This window comes from Netta rufina, assembly GCF_964035555.1.
Source record: "Netta rufina genome assembly, chromosome: 21".
NCBI classification, from domain to species: Eukaryota; Metazoa; Chordata; class Aves; order Anseriformes; family Anatidae; genus Netta; species Netta rufina.
Genome location: NC_140145.1, coordinates 12,112,720 through 12,140,404, shown reverse-complemented (window position 1 = coordinate 12,140,404; position 27,685 = coordinate 12,112,720). Strand labels below are relative to the sequence as shown.

At 43.2% G+C, this 27,685-nt stretch overlaps 1 protein-coding gene across 1 annotated transcript; it reads right to left on the bottom strand.

The window, feature by feature from the left end:
- Window positions 1–3,282: 3,282 nt before the first annotated feature.
- On the bottom strand, window positions 3,283–21,091 carry SLC13A5 (solute carrier family 13 member 5; the record flags this gene model as incomplete). The annotated part of the gene is made up of 13 exons (XM_084299743.1): window positions 21,003–21,091; window positions 19,468–19,575; window positions 16,402–16,530; window positions 14,975–15,111; window positions 13,542–13,756; window positions 11,441–11,612; window positions 8,622–8,744; window positions 7,878–8,090; window positions 6,988–7,109; window positions 6,580–6,698; window positions 5,181–5,342; window positions 4,148–4,285; window positions 3,283–3,411 (listed from the first exon to the last, which is right to left on the bottom strand). The coding sequence occupies exons 2-13, from the start codon at window positions 19,570–19,572 to the stop codon at window positions 3,283–3,285; spliced, it is 1,764 nt and encodes a 587-aa protein (XP_084155869.1). The 5' UTR covers window positions 19,573–19,575; window positions 21,003–21,091.
- Between the last annotated feature and the right edge of the window lie 6,594 nt (window positions 21,092–27,685).

Sequence of the window (27,685 nt, the reverse complement as noted above, 5' to 3'; positions counted from 1 at the left end):
TTCAGGCAGCTGTTATGCTAGCTGGACAGCTGACATAGGCATTAGCAACTAAAAGTCGTGCTCTGCTCACATACAATAAAACAGGGATTATTTGCTTGTTCAACATGGCTGAGTAACCTGTCCTAACAAAGACCATGATAAGGATCCTGCTGTGTTCTCTGTTGGCTTTGGTGGTACATGTTTTCACAGAATCATAGAATCATAGTTTCGAAGTGGAGGAAAAAGGGATTCCTTTACGCTACAACCTAAAGACCATTTATATATAAAACTAAAACACTTTGATGAGAAGAAAAATAATGCCATACAAGATGAGTATCTCTAATGATACTTATCCTGTAGTGCTGTAAAGGGATGTAACCGAGCTCCAGTAACAAAGCAATTGTCCTTGCATTACCCAGTGTAAATAATACACTTATTTACTCAGCACACAGGAACAGGACGACATGCATGCTTGATGCTGAAGAAAAGTCTGTTTGTGCCTATTATACTGGAGACTATGTACAAGACTGTTTCTTAAAAGCAAGTTGTGTTTGTTAGATTCCTATGATCTATTACTCTGAAATGAACAAGATAGCTTGTAGAATTTGCCACCTGCTTTAGTCCTGCCTGAGCATTTTCAAAGACGGAAACTCACGTTATCACATAGCTGAGGAAAGGAACCCTTGATATGTAGGTCTGCAGGTACTTAAGGCAGTGTCAAAATCTCTGCTTTGCACTGATTTTCTATGGTGTGTATCCTCAAGGAACTTACTAGAACAGTACTATGCTACAGAGGAAGGCAATGCAGAAACAAGTGGTTCACTGTGTCACACAGGAAACAATCCATGCCACAGAGACAAGTTTTTGATTTTATCTTATATTTTATTTTGTTTTTATTTTTATTTGCCAGGCTCTAATTCTGCAACTTTTCCATTTTAATTAAATATATATCACTTACAGGATGTCATGAAAGTGTCTCAGAAGGAAATACTTGCAGTTAACAGACAGAGAGGTGACATATCAAATGCACCATATTTATAATAAAACCAGAGTTCTTTATTTCCCCATATATATGTTCCCCCGACTTGGCACTTCTGTCAATAAATCAACCAGTGTGACCATTCAAGAAAATAGCATTTCTCTTCTACTTGCACAGCAACAGAGAAAAGCTCTTCTTTCTGCAAATGGGAGAGGGAACTGCCTGTCACAGCTTTTAGCTGAAACAATTTTTAAGGAAATTTGTATCTGCATGAATTGAGACAGGCAAGCTCAGTGTTACCCAATCATGTGAGCACCACTGTATCTTACCTGCAATACTGAAGAACAAGCACAATGAAGTACCTGGCAATAGTGAAATGTCCTATTGTGAAGTCCATCAGAAGGTATAAAAAGTCCCTTTCTCAAGTACATTTAGATATATATAGATGCAAGTTGGCATTAAGTGGTGATTTCCAAAGTGCAGAAGCTGCTTAATGGTTTCTGGCTTCTATTCCTTCAAACAAATACTGCGATAACCTTCAGGTGGTGACACATGTCTGTGGCCAAGTCACTTCTTGGCACTAAAATTGGTCTCTTCCTTACACATACTCTGCAAGTGGAATGGTGTTTATTCACACGCTCCATCATACCATGGAAGAGGTATGAGGCTGCACCACATGCAACCAGCTGGCTAGACAGAGTGCTGTTGAAGGCACTAGAAACAACAGTTTATGGTTCCCAGCAACTTCAAAGAGCACTGAAGATAAAGGCACAGAACTCCAATCATTACTGAAGTAGTTTTCTGCTCAGAAAAAGCACCTGGTGATTTTGTGGATATGTACGTTACTCACTTTTAAAGGCAAAATGTGAATATTCTTCCAATTCTGTAAAGAACATTCAAGTTAATGACAAAACTATTAAACATCCTACACATTACTGTGCTAGAGGCCAGATCATGCACCCTGTTCCTTTATGTAGGGAATCACTGAGGATGCATAATTTGACCCTTACGTCCTCACAACACCCTTGTGAGGTAGATAGGTACCATAACAACTTTTTCAGAATGGGAAAATGAGACAAAAAGAGGTGGATTGACTTGTCTGAGGCTGCACAGCAAATCTGGAAGCAGAACTTAGGTCATGGCCATAGGTCTCTTCACTGCAACACACTGCCTTCCCTCCCAACTTCATCTCCAGGGCTGAATAACCAGCATCCATGTACCCCTGGTCCAACAATACACCTAGTCCAACAAAAATCTTTCCATAGACATTTTCTGCTTCAGAAATGACATGAACAGATGCTACAAAACACTTTTATCATGGGACCTGAATTCCAAAGTACACGAGACAACTTCTGTTGCTATCAGCCAACACAAGCCCTACTATCTGGGCTATACTATATTATTTACAAGGCTTTTGGTCAGAGACTTTCTCATGCCTTGTCTCCACTTCAAAATTCTAGAGTTAATAACGTGCATCAGGGGCTTTCTGAAAACTCCAGGAGCTTTCACCATAGGTATGAAGTCCTATGGTTCACAAGTCATTTACAAGCTGTCACTAACAAAGTACTGTTTGGCACATGAAACCACATCTACCTGGGGCCAAGAGATGGAAAGTCTCCTGGCCCTGCCAGGGCCACAGTGCAAGAAACACAAAGGCAACCTTAATTCATCATTGCCCAAGATATCATCAGAATCATGACCAGCATGGAATTATGTTATTTCAACTCTCTAAAAGGTTGTCTAAATGCAGTGAGATTTGGGAGTGAAAAGAAGGTGATGGAAAACATGGTTGGATGTTGACTTCGAAAGATTTTATCCCATAGCTAAGGCCAGACTAAAATATAACAAACCTTACACTAGATAAGTGACAACAGGTATTTCTCTGTACAGATGCTGACTTTTGGATATATATAGCTGCTAATGAATTGTCAGCCCTTGTCTGGGTGCAGTGTTCAATCACAATGATTTAAAAGTGCATACCAATGATAAAATAGTTCAAACCATCTGATATAACAGCTTGCCCTCTCTTTATTTAAAGTTAAATGAATTCTAAATCTTGATGGTAATTGGAGGTACAATAGATCACTTGATCATACTTGTGGTCCAGACACATGATCCTTAGGGTTGTGAAATTAAACAGCACATTTGGTGCCACCATGATTGGAATGAGTTGGTTCATGCCTGATCTGATGTTTGACTCCCAGAAGGTAGCAGACACCTAACACTGGATCTGAAGTGGTGACAAGACTTTATATAGTGTTTCAGGCAACAACAGAATAGGATCAAGAGTCCATTCCTTGTACAAAACATGAATTCTTCATTGCTCACTGGTTAGTTGTGCTGTTTGCCCAGGTTGGAAATGTATCCAGATCAAACATAGGTCTTCCCCATGTGTTGATGGCCAGTGTGACACAGAAGACTCCAATGATGTTCATCACTATTCCAGATCTAACCTGTGAGGACAGAAGTCCAAGCCAACAATAACCAAACACCAGCACAGCAAAATATGGAAAGACACTGAACACAAAGAAGAAACACAGTCAAAGCACAGAAATAGCCACTGCACCCACTACCCGATGTTCTTGCTTAGGTAGAAATACCAGGGAATACACCGTGAAAAGGTAAACAGTTTGCTACACAACAAATCTAGGAGCTGTAAGGGATTCAAAAAGAAGTTGCTCTTATTAAAGACCAGCTTCTGTGTCCTTCAAGTCTCCAGTTAGAAAACTGATAATATTTGGGTGTTTGGCACAGAATTTGGTACTGTGTGGTCTGGCAGGCAATCAAAGGACCAGAGTCTAGGGCAACAGATTGTTACCTTCTGCTTTCAGCTCCAGTGGAAATAAGCCTTTAGCTATACTCACCAAAGCCCCAGAAGACACTGGGAAGCACTGGCTGCATTTTAACCCCTTGGTGTTTAAGAGATTTTGACTTGTCAGATTTTAATTTCAATTGGACTGGGCTGTATGTCTGCCAAAGCCTATGAGAAAGGTAATGTTGCTGCATAGATGCAAATCTTTATTACAATACTAATACCACATAAGAGAAGGATGTAAAGTGCTAGCTACTGCCCATATGAGCTTTATGATACTTTGGAAGTGTTAGGCTAAGAAAATTAAACTCTCATCATATTTCAGAAAAAATGCAATGGAGAATTTCAGATAAGAGACCAGACAATTACCATCTTACCATATCCAAAACACGGATGTGGCCATAGGAAAACACTATTGCATTTGGAGGTGTTGCAACAGGTAGCATGAAGGCAAAGGAAGCACTGAGAGTACCAGGCAGCATAACATACAAAGGATGGATCTTGACAGATGCAGCCTGCAGTGTAATGAAGAGAACTATTATACCAGAAGTGTTACCAAAAAAAAAAAAAAAAAAAAAAAAAGCAAATAAAATTTTCCAGACCTTTGAGACACACAGGCTCAGCTCATTCCTTGGTATTACATGACCAGAGTGATTTTCAAGCATTTTATTCTGGAATCCACATGTGCTTAAAGATAACTTTGGTCTCAATCCCTGTCCCACAGTACTGAAAACAATGCTTGATTTTTTCTTGTTGTTTGTTTTGCTCTATGGTATAATTTGGAGTTCTGATCAAATTTATCCAATGATCTTTTCTTTGACCTCAGACCACATTTTTGGAGTGCTTGTCAGGGTAACATAGAGATGGAACTATAATTACAAGACATGTGGAGTAACATTCTCAGACATTACATGAACTTTGTGGGACTCAGAACTGAAGTGACAAATAGGTCAGCACCTTTACTGAGATAAATTGATATTTGCCCCACGCACAAAAAAGGACATGAGTGTATTAGAACGAGTCCAAAGGAGGGTCATGAAGATGATCAAAGGGAGGGAGCACCTCTCCTATGAAGAGAGGCTGAGGGAATTGGAGTTGTTCAGCCTGGAGAAGAGGAGGCTCCAGGTAGACCTTATAGTGGCCTTCTAGTACCCAAAAGAGGCCTACAAGAAAGCTGGGGAGGAACTCTTTGTCAGGGACTGTAGTGATAGAACAAGGAGTAATGATTTTAAACTAAAAACTCACTGTCCATTATGGTATACTGTCAAATGGATTGCTTCATTACTGGGTTTCAGATTAACATTAGAGCAACATTCAAGACAGTAAATATGATATTGTTTTGCCACTAGAGACTGACAGTTTACCCCTAATCTCCCAGCTGATAGAACAGCAGAATGGAAGTAATCTTACCATGGATGAAAAGACAGGTAGGAAGAGGGTGGCTGTGGCGACATTACTGGTGCATTCAGTGAAGACAGTTATAATAAGCGAAAGTACTGTTGCAATGGCCCAGGGTGGAATAGATCCTAATGGAGTCATTTGATGACCCAGCCAAGCCGAGAGCCCAGAGTTCTGACAAGAAAAATGTTCTTTGATGAGGCTTAGAACCCCTAGCTCCTGAACAGAAAACTCATGTTATGTGTAATGTTCTTAACATAATGCTAAATGATTCCTGAATTATATAATTACCACCCACAGAAGTACAGAGTTCTGTCATAAACACTAAAGGGATTTTCTTGCCAACTACACTAATACTCAGCCCCACTTTCCTGATTTTCCTGGAACACAAATACTTGTTCACACTTTGGTTACAAAATTAAATTTTCTGCTAAACAGAAACAATTATTGCTGAGACTACAGCGAATACTTAATCACTCACAAGATTCCTAGCATGTGTTTCTAGTGTTTCTGAAGATAATAATGCTGTATGAGTGCTAATTATATGAACACAGACAGCAATGGATTCAGACAGATTACAAAGCCTTCATGGCTTCTAATGCCCCACAGCTTTAATAATGTATGCATGTATGATGAATGTAGATGAATGTAACAGTCCAGAGCTTTAATTTACCCCATGTCTTAAAAACTGCCTAGCCACAATACTTAGATCTGAATATGACCTTCCTCAAAGAATGTCATTGTTGATATCTAAGGTTTTGATTTAGATACGTCTTAGTAGCGATGAAGTACAAAGCATGGCTTCACTCAAAATTTGTTCTTGTTTTGGGAATTCAGCCACCTTTACTATGAATTTATGAGCATAGGATTAAACCATGGGCTTATGGAGTGCAGTATATTGCCTGGCAACAGCCACTGACAAGAGACTGAAGAAACCCCACTGTATACAGTTTTGGAAAATATCTACTCACAATGATTTTCTACCTAACCAGTTCAGAAATGGTTTGGTTTAAATCTGATGTTATTTATCCTTTAAACAAACCTCAAATGGTTCTGGAAATCTTACAAGTGTTATTTATACTTCTATTTTTTCTAACCAGGGATGGGATTGGGATGACAACACAAATAAGAAAGACTGTTCTTCTGGTCTGTCCAGTCAGTGAAGATCCCCAACAAAGATGCCCTTTCAGGGCTCAGATAAATTAGAGAAACTTGGCCAATGTACACAAGTTCCTGAAAAAGAAGCACAAATATTCACCTTTCCTCCCATTTTTTGCTAATTTGGATCTACCTCCATATCTGAACATCTCTACTGGGTTTGGCTTTGGGTGCATGCCCAGTAATACATGACAAGATAACAAACCAGGGAAGTCCACCTTTGAGTCAGAGAAAAACAGATGTCAGAACATACTGCACTTGCATCTGCCAAAGCAAAACCTCCTCCCAGCAGCAGCACAATGCTCCAGGGCATCTTCCTCTGAACCACATTCCAATCCAGCAGCGGGGCTGGTAAAAATGGCTTTTTTATATCTAAAGTGAGAAATCAAAAGCAAAATACGTTTCAGCAGAGTGAAGACATTTTGTCTCTGGTTCTATAAGATACTAGGGAAAGGTTCATCAGGCAGAGGTATATTAGTGAGAAACCTACAAAAGTTAGGGTAAGGGTAACATATATGAACAGTGAGCATGCTCCAGTCCTGCCCAAGAAGTAAGGGAGGTGAGCTACCCTGAAGAACTGCATGCAAATCCAGTGCATGTTTCTGCCATGTTAGCTGGAGCTGGGTGACTTTCACAATGTTACAATGCCCCTTTTAAATACCTTCTTCAGTCTGTTCAGGGTCAGACATGCTTGAATTCCAGCCTATGAATTTGGGTTTGGTAGCAGGAAGGATGAACAATAGCAGGGCAATAAACACAGCAGGAGCAGAATCAGTGATATACCTGAAGAAGAAAAGATAGATTATAAAATAAAACATCTTTCTTCTAGAATATGGCTGCCTTCCAGCATTGCAACCACTATTCCTTGCCATTCTGTTTGGGGTTTATACATTAGCAAAATACATCGTTAGTTCATGACTGAGGTGTTTCAGATCTACCACAGCACAAACACAGTAATAAATGAAAACAGCTATAATACACACTAATAATCAAAATCATGATGAAATCAGATGAAATCAGATGAAAATGGCTCCTGGGGACAGGGTTCCTTCTTTGTGGGCAAGCCAAGATTCAAAGATCCTATTCTAATGACTTGCAAGAAAATGGCCTGAATGATTTTCCCATCACACATTTTATATTCTTAATTTGCCACATATAGTATGTGAAGAAGCTATTGAAAGCAAAGAATCAATTTCCCAGTGGTTTCTACATATGCTATTGTTTAGAGATAATACCAAACACCACCACTGATTGGAACTCATACAAACAGAATGCTAATGTGTGCTTGAAAGTGACAGAGACCAGCACTGCAGAATTTCCTTTTCCTTTAGGAGGTTCAGCCTGCTCCATATCCCACTCTCCAGCCTTCACTGCAGTACAAACTGTCAAGTGATACATCAATTGGTAGTCTTATGTGTGTGAGAGAGGATCCAGCCCAGCAAACATGAATTCAGATACAGTTGGAATCAATCAAAACAGTATCTAAGAGTAGGAGAATTTGATTCAAAACAGGGAGGGTACAGGGTGAAAAAAAAAAAAAACAGAACTTACTTTTCTCCGTCTGGGAAGAGCCTGTTGGCCCAGCCTTTTACAAAGCCTGGGTGTCTGGAAAACCACAAGAGAACCAGCAAAACAAACATGATGAGGACATTGAATTCAGCATAAGAGATAGGGCCTAATTTCTTCATTTCTGCCTTCAACACATTGTATGCAGCTTTTTCTTTAGCAGTTCTCTCTGTCCCACAGCCCCAGCTTTTTTTAAAGCTTTAAGAAAAAGGAAGAAGAAAACATTGTAAGTATTAACACATTAGAATGATTTAACATGCTTGCCAGTCTGAAGCTGTTCCTTCTGGGGACAGACACAGACTAAAGAAGAGGCCAGAAACAAAGAAGTGACAACAGTGTTGAAGTGTTTCATATGGACATGTCAGTTCTCACAGAAGAATGGGGTGTAAGAATGGATACGTCTCTGTCCAGTTTGGAGCAACCTAGTATAAAAAACTCAGTTTTGAATCAAGGGCAGCGAAACATAGACTAGCTTTTCTAGGACCTAAATTCTCAGATTTTAAATTGAAAAAGGCAGTTGTGCCTGAACATTAAGATTGCCTAGCACTTTTGGCTTAGCGTGAATCTCCCCAAACATAAAGGTTTCCAAATCTTAAAAGCTGCTGTGAAATTGAACTGCTCTCTTTTATAGCATGATCAACTTGTCTGTGCATTCATTTTATCCAGAAACTTTTCAGTGATCTGCATTAGCTAAATGGTTTACACAATATCACATAGTTAAATACATACTTGAGTCCCATGAAGGAGCACTGTAGCCAAAGCCAAGCTAGTACCAACATCAGAATCATGTTTGGGAATGCAAACCCAAACCAGGAAGCAAAATTCACAACATCATTATTGTTGGGATATAACCTGAAAAAAAAAATGCTTTCTGTATTAATGCCAAAACATTTAGTACTCTACCCTCCCTTTAATATACCTTAGTGCTAATTAGACATCTAAATCCAAGACAACCATGACAAGTAATCATAGACAACATACACAGCTTAACTGAAGTTAATAGGAAGGCAGCCCCGGGTTTCAGAGGAGAACTGAAACAATCCTCTTAATTTTCCCTGCATTTTACTCTAAAGAAGACAGGAACAGATGTTGGTATTTTAGGTCTCAGTGAGACAAGCACTGCTGAAAGGTCTCCCGTATGTTCTGGGTATCTTTCACTTCCAACATGTCTGCTCATTTATGCCATGACAGAATGTTTTTTCCTCCTCCCCATTAATAACTATAATAGGAGAGAAAGCATTGTCTTCTTCTGAAATTAATAGCTGCACTTCTGCCCACTTCAATAGAAGACTAAGTTGCTACTTAGAATCACAGAATCACAGAATCACAGAATTTCTAGGTTGGAAGAGACCTCAAGATCATCGAGTCCAACCTCTGACCTAATGCTAACAGTCCCCACTAAACCATATCCCTAAGCTCTACATCTAAACGTCTTTTAAAGACTTCCAGGGATGGTGACTACACCACCTCCCTGGGCAGCCTGTTCCAATGCCTAACAACCCTTTCAGTAAAGAAGTTCCTCCTAACATCTACCCTAAAACTCCCCTGGCGCAACTTAAGCCCATTCCCCCTTGTCCTGTCACCAGGCACGTGGGAGAACAGACCAACCCGCACCTCGCTACAGCCTCCCTTGAGGTACCTATAGAGAGCGATAAGGTCGCCCCTGAGCCTCCTCTTCTCCAGGCTGAACAAGCCCAGCTCCCTCAGCCGCTCCTCGTAGGACTTGTTCTCCAGGCCCCTCACCAGCTTCGTCGCCCTTCTCTGCACCCGCTCAAGCACCTCCATGTCCTTCTTGTAGCGAGGGGCCCAAAAATGAACACAGTACTCGAGGTGCAGCCTCACCAGAGCTGAGTACAGGGGGACGATCACCTCCCTAGCCCTGCTGGCCACACTGTTTCTGATACAAGCCAGGATGCCGTTGGCCTTCTTGGCCACCTGAGCACATTGCTGGCTCATATTCAGCTGACTATCCACCATCACTCCCAGGTCCTTCTCTGCCTGGCAGCTCTCCAACCATTCCTTTCCCAGCCTGTAGCTCTGCTTGGGGTTATTGCGCCCCAGGTGCAGGACCCGGCACTTGGCGTTGTTGAACTTCATGCAGTTGACCTCAGCCCATCGGTGCAGCCTATCCAGATCCTCCTGCAGAGCTTTCCTACCCTCAAGCAGATCGACACACGCACCTAACTTGGTGTCATCTGCGAACTTACTGAGGGTGCACTCGATGCCCTCGTCCAGATCATCGATGAAGATATTAAAGAGGACTGGCCCCAGCACCGAGCCCTGGGGGACGCCACTAGTGACCGGCCTCCAACTGGACTTGACTCCATTCACCACGACTCTTTGGGCCCGGCTATCCAGCCAGTTTCTAACCCAACGAAGCGAGCACCAGTCCAAGCCAAGAGCAGCCAGTTTCTTGAGGAGAATGCTGTGGGAGACGGTGTCAAAAGCCTTGCTGAAGTCAAGGTAGACCACATCCACAGCCTTTCCCTCATCCACCCAGCATGTCACTTTGTCATAGAAGGAGATCAGGTTTGTCAAGCAGGATCTGCCTTTCATATACCCATGCTGACTGGGCCTGATCGCCTGCTTGCCCTGCAAGTGCTGCATGATGACTCTCAGGAGGATCTGCTCCATGAGCTTCCCTGGCACTGATGTCAAACTGACAGGCCTGTAGTTTCCCGGGTCTGCCCTCTGGCCCTTCTTGTAGATGGGTGTCACATTTGCTAGCCGCCAGTCAACTGGGACCTCCCCCGATCGCCAGAACTGCTGATAAATGATGGACAGTGGCTTGGCCAGCTCCTCTGCCAGTTCTCTCTGTACCCTTGGGTGGATCCCATCTGGCCCCATCGACTTGTGCATATCCAAGTGCCGTAGCAGGTCACCAACCAGTTCTTCATGGATAGTGAGGGCCACATCCTGCTCCCCATCGCCTTCCACCAGCTCAGGGTACTGAGTATCCAGAGAACAACCGGTATTGCCGCTAAAGACTGAGGCAAAGAAGGCATTGAGCACCTCCGCCTTTTCCTCATCTCTTGTAACTAAATTTCCCCCCGCATCCAGTAAAGGATGGAGATTCTCCTTAGTCCTCCTTTTTGTGTTGATGCTGAAGCAAAAGTTTTAAGAACAGCCGCTTTTTGTTCTTCCCTGCATCTACCAATAATGACTGCAGGACAAATAGCAAAAGCAAATTTCCAGGTGGTTGTTACAATCAACAGATAATGAGAAGACTTAATACTACGTTCTTCTCAAGCTCTTCACTGCAGTTGCCCTAATCATATGCTGCATTTTAATTGAAAAAGTGGAGGCAGAAGAACCACTATCTCATATCTCAAAATTTTCTCAGGAGGCTTATAATACCAGCACATAGCTGCCTAAAAAAGGGCGGAGCAGAAAAATGATACCCTTCACTTCATATACATTTCTCACTTTCAGTTCATCAGCTGCTTATTGCTTAGAGTTTGCAACTGAAACTGTCAACTATGACTTTAGTCTGTTGGTCACAGAAACAGTAAAGTAGCAAAAGTAAAGAAACAGCAAGAATGACTTACTGGTTCATCTGGCCTTTCAATACCATGTTTGGACCTGTTCCAGTGAGTGTTGCAGTTCCTCCAATGCTGGCAGCATAGCATACACAAAGCGTCATTCCCTTACATATACGTTTCTTCATTTTCTTTTCCTCAGAAGATCTGGGGTCATCAGGGACTTGTCCATTGCTTATGACTAGACACAAAGAACATGACTTGCTCAGGTACAGTTAGGGAGGCAGAAAGTTCAGGACCAGGTCTGCAGGCTCAGTGCTTCCAGTTTTCGTATGCCTCATGCCTCATTTTAATTGAAAAACAAAACAACAAACGAAACAACAAACAACACACAGATATGTTCCTAAATATTTCAGACTTAAGTTCATAAGGGGTTGAGAAGAGAGGTTGACAATTTGGCTCCACATGACCCTAGGACGCTGTTTTCTATCTTGGTGCCACAGCTTCTCAAAAGCAATTCCCTACCTCACAGAGGGACTTACCGTCACCCAGATATTGTAGTCACTGGAACCCTTTCAACATCCCAGTAAGAACTCAACAAGCTTTAACAGCTGTGAATACGGGTGAAAAAAGTCCACCCCAAACAAAATTCTAGCCTGACACAACTGTTAAGGTTATATATTACATCAGTTTACATCAAGTGTGAAATTTTGCTGCTGTGTTCATTATTCTCTGAGGTTAACAATCTAATCATGAAGTCTGGCTGGACTAATTTTGTGAGACAATGTATTTATAACAATTACAACCAATTCAACAATACCAAAGGGTATTCTTCACATACATTTGTCACTTTTCTTGCATGTTAGGGATAAATTAGCAAAGCCAAGCAGTTCCTTCTAGGAGAACAGAAATCCATCAAAATTATTTTCTCTAGTCTTACTGCAGAAGTTCATTTTTGAGACTCAAGAATCAACATTAAAAACAACATTTGTAAACATGAAATATTATCTTAATACAACTGTTCGGATGTTAAAAATGAGCAAACTCACAGAGCACTGTGTGACTAAGTAGCATTCTCTTGGGCTTGCAAGTCTTACATAAACATAGTGCCTGAGCTTTGCACAATAATAGCACATTGTCCCATCACTAGTGAGGTAAGAAATTAAACAACCAAAAAGCAGAGAGCACTGTTGTATCTAATTTATGTTTCTGAAGTCCAGACAAATATGCCAGTTGTGAGTTAATATCTTAACAGGGCAATGACTGACACATGTGAACTACCTTCTACACTGGGTCTTCCACAGACATATAAGCTAGAAAATGGACATGGTGTGTCCCAGGCAGAAAGCTCATTCTTGCACAGAGTCACACAGGGAATTGTGGCAGATCAACATGCTAATTCAGTGAAATCGAATCTCCAAGAAAATCCCCAAGAAAATCCTTCCTCCTCTGAAAGAGAAAGGCACTACAGATTTGGTATTTAATAGCATTTCATAATATAGCTTTCTGTACCAGTGCAATGGAACAGCCAGATCAGAGGAACGGAATATGTGTGCAAGTGTGTCAAGTGAAACCTACATCAGAAACACAGAAGTGATAGAAGAACCTTGTTGAGTCAAGCACCAGGCTAAGAATACACTAAAGTGTTCCAAAGAGTAGCTTGTCTACCAGGAGTCAAATGATGCCAGCTCTTTTCCAGTATTTCTCATTTTTCTCCCTATCTCCACATTCAATATGGTCAACAAATGGGTATTTATTACCCCACAACCAAAAGAGATTGAGTTTGCACAATTTTTTTCAAACATTCCTACATGTCTTAGACGCTGAATAACACTGATAATTACAAGATCTAGAAAGTGTGATGCTGGTGTGGGTGGAAGATATTTCCCAGAAGATACGGTTTTTACTTCCCTGAGCAGGCCATTAGTTCCAGGGAAACCACAGGTGGATAAGCCCAGCTTGAAGGAGAGAACATACCAGTCTGCATGGGATCTAGCACTAAGCATAACAAAATGACAGCCACCAAAATTAGTAAACATTTTGGAAAACCTGAATGTCATACATTTAGAAGCTTTCAGTCATGTGAACATCCTTTTTCCTTGAAAAAGGTCCTTCTTGGACAGAGAGCTCCGAGTGTAACAAGTTAATTCATTCCTTAGCAGGCCCTTACCCTGCACTGAAGTGGGATCTGATACATTCTTTTCCTGCAGCTCAATCACTGTATTTGTTTGCCCGGTTGCTTGTTCCATCATGGTCACATCATATTCAGTGTTATCCATTTGCTCCAGGACAGCCTGGACAATGGGAACCATCATAGCAGTGGTGGCTGTGTTACTTATCCACATGGACAGGAAAGCAGTGACTATCATAAATCCCAACATGAGGCTGAAAAAGAAATAGGCAGACGAGAAAAGAGGAAAAAACTGAGACTGTTAGGCTCTGTAGTCGCTGTAATTTTGAGAGCAGAGTCCAGACAGGGATGTGTGTATCCTCCAATAGTACAAAGCAGGGCTAGATTCCCTCCTAGCTCTGCTACCCTCAGTGAAGGAAACCCAGAAAGGCATTTAGTTCTTTGGTCTGTGCATGATTAAGTCTGAATCATCTTGTCTCCAGTGGCGAGCACCTAGAATTTATCCAGATTAAAAAAAAATAAAACGGTAGTTCTGTAAGAGTGAACCAGAAGTGTTGTTTCCCTGGTTATTGGTATTAGGATTGTAAACTGTGCTTTCAGATCTTGTAAAATTGGCTTTTGCCTGTAGATGCAAAGTAATGGGTTCTAGGTGCTCTTCACCACCACTATTTTTGCCTAGACTTACTCTAGCCACAGAACTGGCACCGCTTAAGCATGCCAGAATGAGGGTATGGTTTTTAGATGATGATCATGTCTCCATTCACAGAGATGGTGGTGGGGACCACAGATGGCTTGGGGTCATGATAAAAGGATTTCACATGAACTGTGAATGCCAGCACATACAATAATATGCCATCTGGGTAACAATAGCACAGATGCTCTTGGACTTATAGCTTCACGGCTTTACAGAGATTCTGACTAAAAGAAGAAGCAAGGGTACAATTTATCTCACTTGACTTCAGACATGAACAACCCAGGTACTTTGATTCCACTCAGACACTTACTGCTTTGCAGCAGATGGGCACTTCTTGAGCATGAATCATCTGCCATATTGTAGATAATGGCTTCTCTCTTTTTGATGACAACAGCCACAGCCTAGCTATTTATATAAGAAGTGAATGCCTGTTTTTGGAAAACTGAATTCCACCTGTAGAGTCTCATCCAAAGATCAAACCATGGACTCAATGTGAAATGTAAGACACTATAGAGTCAGGGGCTGACATGGATATAGAAGTATTTTCAACCCATTCAAGTCATTTAGCAGTCTTGCAGTCACAGGTGTCCTCCCATGAGCCTGTATTTTGGCTAAAGGACGAATAAACCATCCATGCAGACAGGCTTCGCCTCTGGAAACTGTACAAGTACAGAAAAAGAGGTTCTTGGAGATTCCCTTCTCTGCTGACTCTTAAACACCATTCCTAGGTATCTGCTAAATTGACACAGACAAGGAAGAGGTAATGTAATGTTCTTACAGTGCAGGCTTCACCCCAAGAATTAGCAGGACCCTTAGCGCAATCCTTTTGTGAAGATTCCACTGTTCAACAGAAATTGCAACAATCAGCCCTCCAACAAAGAGCATGTTTGTGTCATTTAGATACTGCAAGCAAACCTGTAAGACAGAGAAGACAGGTCAGGGACCCAAATGTAGCCTATTGCTACTAGCTTCACTAGTACATGTTGCCTTCCACCCTCTCAAAGACATTTACTGCACCAGGCTCCATTCCAATACTGACAGAAAGAGTAGTTACAGCCTCAGCTACCTCCAGTTTCTGGAAACCTTTATCCTCTGTTTCCTTCCCAGAAAGCTGTGTAGAGGAAAAGGATCTGGGGGTGGTGATTGATGCTTGCCTGAATGTGAACCAGCAGTGTGCCCAGGTGGCCAAGAAGGCCAACGGCATCCTGGGTTGTATCAAGAATAGTGTAGCCAGCGGGACCAGCGAGGTGATCATTCCCCTGTTCTCAGCTCTGGTGAGGCCACACCTTGAGCACTGTGTTCATCTTTGGGCCTCGCCCAAATTAGGAGATTAGGAGAATCTCCACATTAGGAGACATTTCTTCTCAGAAGGAGTAGTTACGCATTGGATCACATTTCCAGGGAGGTGGTGGAGTCACTGTCTCTGGAAGCATTTAAGGAAAGGTTGTATGTGACGCTTAGGGACGTGATTTAGTGGGCAATACTGGTAGAAGGGGGATCATTGGGCCAGACGATCTTGGAGGTTTTTTCCAACCTTAATGATTCTATGACTTTAAGTGCTTAACTAGAAATAGCAGTTTCCTAAAAGACTGGTAGGGACTATGTAGATACCAGAGATGCTAGACTACAAAATAGGTTTACCAGCACCTTTAACACCCACACCCATCCTTACCAGCTGGCTGGCCAGTAGCAAATCTAAATACAGTCTCTCTGCCTTGGGCTAAAGCACTGCCCTTCCACTAGCACAAACAGTCAATTATCCTTTTGCAGAATGAGCTTTGGAGGGGACACAGTGTACTTGCTGGCATTACGCTGTCTACCATGTCAGAGGAAGTTTGTTTCATGCATTTCAAAATCTCCCAGAGGATATGTCAGCAATGCTCTCTAATGGGATGGATTATGAACACATAAGCTGCTGGTACTAGTGTGATGTTCTCCAGCAGGATCCAAGCCCACAGAAGGACATTTCCCTCTATCATCCCCAGTCCCCTTCTCCCCCTTTTCCCCCCGTAACATCTTGGGCAAATATGTATTGATTTCAGCATTTTCCCATACCAGAACCCAACTCCCTGCTTAACATGTTCAAAAACAGCATAACTGTTTTTGAGCACTTTCCTATCAGACTTGTTTGGTACATATCAATGGGGGATCAGAGCAATGGATTTCCCTTTATCAGATATGGATTTAGCAGGAACTATTCCTTACTGATTTAGAGCTCTGAACTCCAAGCAGAGGGAAAAATACCACTGGCATGAGGGAAGTAACAGCCAGTGGGATAACTTCAGTGCACCAGTACACAGCCATGATGATGATGATATATGCACATTTGGCCTCCTGCAACACAATGGAAGATGTATTTAAGAAAAAAACAAAACAAAACAAAACCAAAACAAAACCAAAACAAACAAACAAAAAAACAACAATCCTATTCTTACAGGTAAGAAAAACATTGCCGTCTCTTATAAGGGGACCAAACATTCCATTGTCTCTAGCCTAACAAGTTATGCAGAAAAAGGTAGGAGGGACATGAGGCATGAGGATTTAAATTTGTACATTTTAAGTCTTGCTCAGAAGTCACTTGCATAAAAAGTTCTTTTTGACTATAGTGGTTTTTATAATGCATCCACATAAATGTTGGGCATGAAAAACAAACAAACAAAAAAACACCTTCTACAGCTAGGTACATAGTTTGCAGTGTGCAATTACCTCTTGGCAGTTGAGGTAAGCAGATTTCACATCCAGGAGCCAAGAATTTTTAATAGTGTTGGGAGAACTGGGCATTTCTATTTTTAGTTAGCTATTTTTAAATGTATGGCTGAATTTCCTAGTGTGGATGAGTACATTTTCTGAGATTCACATTTATTTGAGGTGTGCCTAGTAACATGCCTGAGCCAAGAAACTATATCACTGAACAATTTAAAAGTTCTTAGGTAACTCTCTTACAATTTTTTTTTTTTATTTTTTTTTTGGGGGGGGGGGTAGGGGTAGTGGTAGGAGTGGCTAAGGACATATGAGGTTTTAACTTGCTTTCCCAAATCATACTGTTCTTATCTAATAAGGGGATTCCCTAGCTTAGAAATGTTGTAATGTTTTTTTTATACAGTTGGTCAGGTATTTCTGTAATCTGGCTTTCCTTGGTTTGTACTTTCAAAATTGTTAGGAGGAGTTAGCATTCATTAGTCTACAGTAAACAGCATTGTAAAGCTTGAGTCAAAGTGTTCTGTTCAGGATTTGCTCATATTTAGAGTATGTGTTTATAGGATCTGATTCTAATGCACAAATGGGACTTTATTGCAAAAATAAACGAGGTTTCAGTGACATTTTAAAATTGCTGTAAGGTTATATTTATAAATATTATAAATAGGGGTGTGCTTTCCTTTTTTTGTGCTTTTTTTTTTTTTTTTTTAAAGGAAAGAACAGCTTAGGAACCAGAGAACAGTCTTTGCAGGCAATCTGATTTTTTATTTTTTTTTTCAGCTTGAGAGGAGATTAATTACAGCACAAGTTTTGAGAGAAATGTTTTTTTATCAGAGACTAGAAGCTATCAGACAGATCCTATTTAAGTCTCTTTCCTTAATAAATACAAAGTGAGCTCATAATACCATTTAAGCTGTACAACAGTAACTAAGTGCTAGAACTAACTGTGGTTAATTTGTTGCCAATATGAAAGACATGTAAACAACTGTAAGAGAACATTACTTTGAATAAAGCTCACAATACCGAAGAAACTGGTTTTGTACAGTGGACAGTAAATAATTTACATGAAGTTCAAAAATACAGCCATACTTATAAATTAACTCCTACACTTGCAGCCAATTCAAGCAACTGAAGATTTGGAATTAAATAAATATCTGTATCTACATCTATATATGTCTGTGATTTATGGGAATGGTCACAAAATGTTTCTTTGGTCTCTGGATAGTCCACAGCAAAAACAATGACCTGTCTTCTCACTGACAGCTGGAAAAGCAGTCAATGATGGGAATGTTACTCTCGCATTGTGAAATATTGTACTTTTCCCAGATAAGACTTATGACACAATATTCCTACAGTTACTGGAAAACTGAAAAGGAACTCCTTTTTGGGGGGAAATTATCTTTCCTAGTATTGATCTTAGTAGTGCCTAGCAGCCAGAAATTCCTTTCCGTAAAGCACGGGCATTCAATTGAATGGCAGACCTGATACTGCTTAGACAGGTAAACCAGAAGTGCTGGCAATTTTGCTTATAAATGTGCATGATGTTTTTCTATATTTTAAAATACACTGAGCAATACAGGTGACTCCGAAGAAAGACCTCTTTTAGCCCTGGAATAGACTCTATAGCTCTAGTAGGCTAGAATACTGTAAAGAGAGGTTTCACATTTTGCCAAGAATGCTACAAGGTATTAAAGACAAAAGTCTTCAGTGGGTTATTCCAATTTTATGCTAGTGTAACTGCTCTGAAATCAAAGGAGTAGTGCCAACCCCATTACTGGAGTAAGATGGATGTGAACTTCAGTATATTGCATGTGAAACGATCTTATGATCACCGCACATGGTGCATGGCTTCTCACTGCACCATAGGATGAAGAATGACACTCACCAGCACTACTTAGAGTATCTCAGAGCTTCAGCAGCAGAACTAGAAAACCCAGAAGTCCTGTATTTCAGTCCACTGCCAGTCATTTCTTGACAACCTGGGATACAATTCTACTTGTCCTGACCAGCTACTTATCTTTGGGCCAAAAAGAATTGCATCTAATTTGCAAGATGGGTTGGGTCTGTGGAAGCCCCAGGTCCTGGCCCTGGCACATCCCTTTGGATGAATGGATGGGCACTGGGCTCCCATCTCAGGGCTTCTACAGTGAAGATTACTTGGGAGCAGAAGCTGTAAAACATGTCCCTGAGACCTAGGGGCGGAGGACTGAGGTCCTTTCTGAGCTGCATTGAAATTCCTCTGGGGCAGGGTGGCATGAAGAAGACGTTTCAGCATACTGTCAGGGAGTAAAGTGCCCCGGTGGGCATCAGCCACTGCTCGCTCTGGTGGCGAGACGAAGCGTCGAGGGTAGACCTGGTGGGCAGCGCTGCACCGGTTGCCGGGTGCTGGGCCCCACACGAGCAGGGCAAGCAGGCTGGGCGCCCAGCACTCCTGGGCAGCGGCGGTGCGGCTGGCTGGGACGGGGCTCGGGGCAGCCCGGCCCGGACCTGGGGGCAGGGGGAGCGGGCTCCGTCGAGCAGCAGGGCCCGGACCCGGGAAACCGCGTTCCCTGCGTGAGCCCCGCGGGCACTTACCCGTGTGGGCACAGTGACCGGCAGTGGCAGCAGCAGCAGCGGTGTGAAGAAGAGGATGGCGAAGGACCGGTACCTCAGCAGGGGCCGCAGGCACGTCGGGGCCATCTTCTGCGGGGAGACACGGTCAGGGCGCGAGCAGGAGCGGCGCCCGCCGCCGCCGCCTTAAGTACGGGGCGGCGAGGCCGCGGCGGGAGGGACGTGGCGGGGGGCGACGCGACCCGCCCGCGCCCTGGCGGGGACACCGGGCCCGCCCGCGCCCTGCCGGGAGCCGCCTCCGCCCTGCCTGGGCCGGGCTAGCGGTGCAGCCACGGATCCGGGGCGAGCGAGCCGGCGGAGAGCTGCCGGGCTGGCGCCAGCTCAGCACCCCTGGCCGGCGCCCGCCCTGCCGACCCGGGGGCGGCGCGGCCGTGCGGCGACCCTGGCACCCCCGGGCCGGCCGGCAGCAGCCCTGGAGGATGCGGGAGCAGGTGCCCGCGTCCCCGACCGACAGACACGCGGGAGATCTCGGCTCGATCTACAACAAGGGGGCTCGCTCCACCATATGGGCTTCGGTCCATAACAAGGGGCCTTTCCCCTTCCCTTGTTCCTCACGTCCATCTGTCTCTGCACTGCCTCTTGCAGTGCACTGTGTGAACAAGGAGAGATACTCGATGGCCGCATATCACGTTTCCCCCCCGAGCCGGGAAGAAGTTTTCTCCGCATTCATAGTGCTCACAGTGCTTGCCAGTGACCACGAATTCTCTTAACACACATTAACTGTGGAACCAAAATGCTGACCCAGGCTTCTCTCAGGTGCTCTGGCTGGTGGTTCTGATGGCAAAGGAGGATCATCTCTCACTCATTTACACAGCAGGGAAGGATGGAGCTCCCTTGGGGAACTGGAGAGTTAAACCTGCAGGAGGGTCTCCCCAAGACAAAGGTCTGTGAAGGCTTGCATGCATGGCTGTGTTTCACTGCCTGTTATTTGGTGAGGGACTGCGTGTCTATGATCCAAGTTAAAAATAACACAAACCGGTTAATTTGAAAGGTTATTTTCAATATGCATCATTTCAGTGGTCTGCAGTATAGCCACAGAATCAGAAGCGAGGGCACTTCTGAAAGGGTTGCAAGCACTGTTGACATGGCAGAAGGAAAAGACAGAAGTGAAGGATGGAGAGACTGGAAACCAGACTGAAGACAAACAATTTGTTGATTTTTAAGCTCTGCTTCTGTGATGTCAACAGCCACCTGAAACTGAAGACAGCAAAGACCACATCTTGACAGTTTGATCCTGCAGACTTACCAGGCAGTGAGCACAGAAATAAAGAATTTCAGATTCCACAGAAAGTAATGAGGGAGCTCTGAGTAGAACTTGCACTGTTTGTCCTATGTGGACCAGAGGATCTTGAGTGATAGAAGTTCAAAACAAAACACTCCAATGTTACTGTTCTGTTTGTAAAAGCAATGAATGTCCACTAAGGAAAACAGTAGCCAACCGGATCTGTACAGATTCCAAATCTTCAAACCTTTAGCAGCAATCCCTCTGGGTAATTTACCAACACAGAGGAAACTTCACACCATCACAGAGCCTAGCAGAAAGTGGGGAATCAGCCAAAACTTGCATTCCTGTGGCCAGTATCCAATGAAAAAATGCTTCCTAGTCAACAAAGAAAAAGCACTACAAGCACTTAATTAAAAAAATGCAAAGAGTTAACTCCAGAGGATTTGTACTGTGGTTCACTTTGTCTGACAGACCAGTGCAATATGATTTGCTATCTTTTGCTATTCATATAGCAACTGTCAAGCAGAGGGAGTGCTTTTGGGAGGAGAAAGGGACTGAAACATGGTGTTCCCTTGAGTTTCTAGAAATAAGTGATCTGGGTCAGGGATGGGAAGACAGTGCAGGCTTCCCAAGGGAGTAGAGTGCAGAAAGGAATGAGGAAAGGGGAAAACCAGGGAGGTGTCAAGACCAGAAAGTACCTGACCTTTAGAGAAAAAGACCCACTTTCCATCTATTCCAGTGGAGCTGCTGGTCAGCACCAGTAGAATAAGAAATGGAGATCCAGGAGGAACAACACTCAGTACCAATTTGAAAGAGGACATGTCTAAAGCTCTTTTAAATCTGAGTGTGTCTTTATCTGATACCCCAGGCCCTAAAGAAGGCAGCTGTAAACTTTTCAGGAATCAAGGCCAGCAGTGGTAAACTGAGTTCAGAAACCTAAATACAAGGCTGATCTCTCCCAGCAATATACTAAAGCAAAAGAAAAATTATAAGTATGACCATACAAATGAAAGCAAACAACTTATTTATTTTCTAAGTGGGCTCCTTTTCTAGAGGATTGCTTTAGCAAGAGAGCAAGTTGACTTGTGTATTTGCACGTGTGTGAAAAACGCCTGCGCTGACTCTGCTGAGAAGAAATTCAGCATATCAAGTTGAATATGAGACAGCAGTGTAGCAGTGTGCCCTGGCAGCCAGGAGGGCCAACCATATCCTGAGGAACATCAAGCACAGCATTGCTAGTTGGTCGAGGGAAGCGATTGTCCTGCTCTGCGTTGCTGCAACCTCGCCTCGAGTACTGTGTGCAGTTCTGGTCACCATGGTATAAAAAGGATGTGAAACTATTGGAAAGTGTCCAGAGAAGGGCTACAAAGATGGTGAAGGACCTAGAGGGGAAGATGTACAAGGAGCGGCTGAGGTCATTTGGCCTGTTCAGCCTAGAAAAGAGGAGGCTGAGGGGAGACCTCATCACGGTCTACAGCTTCCTCACAAGGTGGAGTAGAGGGACAGGCACTGATCTATTCTCTTTAGTGACTAGTAATAGGACCCGAGGGAATGGTGCCAAGCTGTGACAGGGAGGTTCATGCTGGATATCAGAAAGAGGTTCTTCACTGAGAGGGTTGTTGCGCACTGGAACTAGCTCCCCAGGGATGTAGTCATGGCACCAAGACTGTTGGAGTTTAAGAAGCATTTGGACTGTGCTCTTAGTCACATGGTCTGAATTTTTGTGTAGACCTGTGTGGTGCCAGGAGTTGGACTCGATCTTTGTGGGTCCCTTCCAACTCGGGAAGTTCTGTAATTCTATAATTCTATGAAATCAAATTAGTACCAACTACAGTCCCTTTGGAAGTCTGCTAAGAATTCAGCTAAAATCAAGCACAGCAGCCTGCTGTGGCAGAGTAACAAGCACTTCACTGATCTGAACCTGTAACACTGAAAGGTAAATTCTGACTTCATTCCTCCTCACAAGACATTAGACAAGACATCTTTCCACTGCACATTTCATATTTAAGATACCTCCATCACTATTTTATAATCCATTGAAGGTTTAAATGTGTCAATTCATGCTCTACTCTAAGCTGGGGGGGGGAGCAAAAAATTGGATGAATCCAGATGTTAGAACTACACATTCACATGTCATCACAAACGGTAAAAACATGGACAAGATGAAGAATATTGAGTGAGAACAAGAGAGAAGATACCTATGTTCAGATGAGGAAAAGCTTTGCAATGCATCACCAGGATGAAGGAAGGGGAGAGCATGATTGGATGAAAAGTGTGAGGAGAGCAGTTTACAATACAGACCAAGGCTGGGCTCTGATCTGAAAGAGATCAGCATACACCAACAGAGAGAAGTACAGAGGTCCAAGTTTGATTTGGCAAGTCTTCCAGCTGTTCTCTCTCTCCCTCAGTCTGTGCTCACAACTCAGATACATTTGGCTCTGGCTGGATCAGAGTGCGCTACAGGAATGGCAGTTCTTTCATGTAATTTGCTTCCTCAGTGTTCCAAGCATTGGCTGCTTGCTTTACAGAACAAGTTGACAGTGAGGCAAAGGAAGCTGCAAAGAGACCATCATGCTTAAAAAACCTCCAGCAGGAGGAGTTACAGGTGGTTCAGAAAAGAGCAATCAACACCATCTTCCCCCTTTCCCCCCACTCTTCCCCCCCAAACCTACCAATCCACTCTCCCCTTGCAGCCTGAAATGCAGTTCACGCTAATTAAGCACTAACTGCAGCCTTCAAGAAAAAAAAATACTTTACATTTCTCAATACTGCTCTAATTTCTACTGTGTTCAGAGTAGTATACGTGATATGTATGGTTTCACAGTCTTGAACTATTGCTTTAAAGGCAGAAGGTAAAATTAGATTTTTGTTGCAGACACAGTCTAGAAAGTGGAGATTCTAGTAGACTTTGGGCTAAGTTTTGCTCCCCAAACATTGAATAATAATGTTGCTCTTGTTTTTCTTGGTAGTAAGTTTCAAATCAGTTTACAAAGGAACTCAAATCTTTATATTACAAAGGGACTTAGGCATGGGTGGTGACAAGAAGCGGAACCAGCAGTTGAATAAGGTCTCTTGTATCTTAAACCCTTTCCATGGTTACCAGACATACTGCTCCCATTTACTGCTATGTGCACTGTTTTTTACCCTGATAACCATGGGTATTTTAAAGCATATCAAGAACCAAGGGCATGATGTATTAACAGAGCCAAGCCCATCTAATGGCTCACAGCCACTGACCTGCCCTGACTCTCTTGCTGTTTCTTAGCCACTGGCACTAGGACTCATTGGAGTCTTCCCCCAACTGATTGATCTGGCAGAAAACCAAGTCAACAAAGAAAGCAGAACATTTTCTGCTGAGTTAGTGAGCTGAATAGATTCAATGAAGTGTTCAGTGACCTCCAGAGCCAGCGCAAGGAACTGGGCCAGTTATGGCTGAGGTGGGAAGAGGAATAGCAGAGCCAGTAACAGGTGGCTCTTTTCAAGACAGCAAGTTCATAGATGAGCTTAGCAGCATTGTCAACAACAAACAGAACCTTTTGATCTTCCATTTTTTACTATAGATACCAGAATAAATGTATTTTTCATACGATGTGAGTCATTGTAAAGAGTTCCACTGAGAAGTGGGACACAGCTGGAGACTTGTTAACAATCACTGACCTGCATTGTTTGGGTTAGTAGAAAGAGACTAGGAGTCAAGTCCTCTTGGGAGGTAAGAATTCCAGGATCTAGCAGTCTAAGCAGGAAAAAAAAAAAAAGAAAAAAAAAAAAAAAAGAAAATTAAGATTCCAATATAGCTTAATTTGTTCCCAATAAGCCACTTTCTGATTTTTTCTTATCACTACAAGCCAATTATCCCCATTACTCTTGTTATTGCTAGATATGAATGGTTTGTGGCAAAGAGGCTTTGCAGGTTGCAGTTTATTCATTGAATTTCAGAAAAACGTACTGCCTTCCTCTAATTCAAATGCTGTCCAAGCACAAAAGTATGGTTTGCCTGTTTAAAAGCAGGCCATTTGACTTAGATAACTGTTATTCCTCTCAAAACAAAACAAGAACTCTTGTCAATTTCTTTTTAAAATTATTTCAATGCTGCAGGCTCCGTGCAACACCCAGAGGTACAAGAGTTTAACAAAATTATATTAAATGAGGAATGTAAGACCTCTGATACTTGACACTGAGAAACACAAATGAAAACAACTGACACTGAGGCATTTTAGGACTTAGCAGAAAAAGAACAGTCTTCTACCCAGGCTTTTGAAAAATCACATTTAAAAAAACAACCAGTTCAGAACTTACCTTTGTGTGATGCTTGCCTTAAAAAGATGTCTAGAAGAGATCTTGTACAATAATATTAAGCCCTGCAAGGTTTACACAGGATTTAAATAGAAAGAGTTATTACCAGCATTCAGAAAACATCACGGTCTCGTTATTTTCTGTTTTTCCTTCAGTCAGTACTTTCACAGCTACTGCCAGTCCACTGTGTTGCTTTAGGAATATCTTTCAACTAAGTTCCCAGTGGAGCATCTGATATTTTTCCAAGAAAAGCTTTTCAGGCTCTGAACGAGCAGTCCTTTCAGTACAATCCCTGTGCCCAACAACTTTCTACATAAAAGCCCTCATTATGAATTTTGAGTCAGCGGAGTTTTCTCAGTCAGCATGTGTTGCTGATCAGGCTTTCTTGAACTAGAATAGGTATTTCCTGTATAGTTTGCAAGAAACCCTAAAGCACATTAAAATATGATGCAGGCTAATGACTACAAAAGAAAATCAAAATAAAATAACAATAAAAAGCTTGATTTGGAATTTGCAACTCTGTAACCTTTCCCTTAGCTGCCATCTCATTAACATATTTGTTCAAAAGCCTTTTCTCTGCTTCATTACATAATTTGTGTTACAAAAATCTAAACACTCATTATTCCCAGGTCTAGATAATGACTTAATGGGCTTCCTCCTCCTCCTCCTCCTCTTCCTCCTCTCCCCCCCTCCCCGAAACAGGGGGACAGAGGAACAGAAGGTGTTTTTATTGGTGGGAAATTAACCACACCAAGGACATCTGTTGCATATGGCATTACAACACATTATGCAATTACTAATGAATGATCCTTCCCAATATCCCTGCATAATAGACAAGTTAAATATTATTGTCCCATTTTACAGACTAAGAATGTCAGTTCATATTTTCTGCATCTCCTGTACCTGCAGTTCCACACCTGGCAAGATATATGACATCAGAGAAGAGCTCCTCACATTGCACTGCTATAAGGGATCAGTTGTAGTAACAGGTATAAGAAACGCTAGGCCTTCATCAGAAAAACCTGAAGATGTGGGTACTGGCAGTAGAATAAAGATATGTTATTCTGTTCCTGTTTCACTCTAGCTTATGTTTCTTCATAAGCTCCCTATGTAAAAATGTAGACCTGTATGACCCCCAGCTGAGATCTAGTGGCAGGATTTACCATTAGCAAGCAGGATCTGCTGCACCTGTGGCTTCTTAATGCTGTCAGTCAGTCCCAGCCATGGTAAAATATCTCAAGGGACAGAAGATGAAATCAGTTAATGTAGGCTTTAGGTTTCACTTTGCACGTTCTTGAATGCTGAAGGGGTCCAAGGTTCACTGGGGGAACAGTGGGGCCTGGGAAGCTGCTGGGGCAGGGCTGAACAGCACTGCTGCAGGACTCAGTGAGGTGAGGCTGCAGGACCAATGCTGGGCTTCTACCTCATGGTGCCAGTGGGCAAATATTTCCCCTCCACTAGCTGGCAGTTCTCATTTGTGACATGAGCACTGCTCTGGCCCGGGTGAGCCAGCAGTGCCCCAGGGAGGTCAAGGTGGGTTTATGAGACTGGATGCTAGTGTAACCACTGCTCCAAAGGTGGAAGGGGGACACAGTTCACCCCTGCCCTCCCTGCTCACTGCAAACCAGACATGCAGCAACAGCCCCACAGCCCTTCTGCCTGGGTGGGCCGTGAGAACAATGGCCGTGATGACACCAGCCAGGTGATGGCGAGGGCCAGGGCCCGCAGCAAGGGGCTGCTGTGCGCAGACCTGTTTGCCAAGGGCTGCCCTCACTGACCGCAGAGCTCGAGGGTTTGTTTCATGGTGCTGCCTCTCCCTCTCTGCTGGCACCTGTTTGGACTGTGTCCTTGTAGACTGCAACATCATGATTATCAGCAATATATTACCAAGGGTAAGTTCACAGGTGGGCTGCCATGCTCTCTGCAGGTTCCTCTGCAGACAGGTGCTGCTGCTGCACTTGCACTGCTGCCAGTGCAGCTGCTGGGCAGGAAGGGGTGATGCGGCCTGAGGGCTGCCCATGAATATTGCCATGGCAGGCACAAGGAGATGCTGCTCTGCAGCTCTGTCTGTACTGGGCAGGAAGGGGAGGTGGAGGCCTGAGGACCTCTCAGAAGCAGTGAATGAAGAGAGCGTTCTGCTGCCCCTCTCATCCTTGAGGCACTGATGGAGGGTGTGTGAGCAGACTCCCGCTTCCCTCCTGAGGGAGCCACCAGCTTGCCCTGTGCCCTGAAGAGTGCAGACATGCCTGGGTGTTGTGGGGTAGTGGCTGACCAGGGTCAGCCCCCCACTGCACTGGGGCAGGGTTGTTCCCCTGCCCCTGACTGCTTCAGGCATCTCCAGGCAGTGACCCTGCCTGCTGCATAAACCCAATACTGGGGATAAACTTACTTAGAAAAGGAAGAAAGAGAAACCTCATAGTTCCTCTAAGGACCACTGAACTAATCTGTATGTGGAACCCACACTAGAAACTCATGCTTATCTAATAGTGCTGCAGTTCCTTATTGAAAGATCTTTTGGGTAAGCAACTGTTTGGAGTGGAGCTATTGCAACAGATGCGTTCAGTTTAATTTCTTTTACCCCTCTTCTTGTAGAAGAAAGGATACCTAGCACAATAACAAGAAAAATCATGACAGAAGAGACCAGGTTCTGCGAAAACTGGTAAT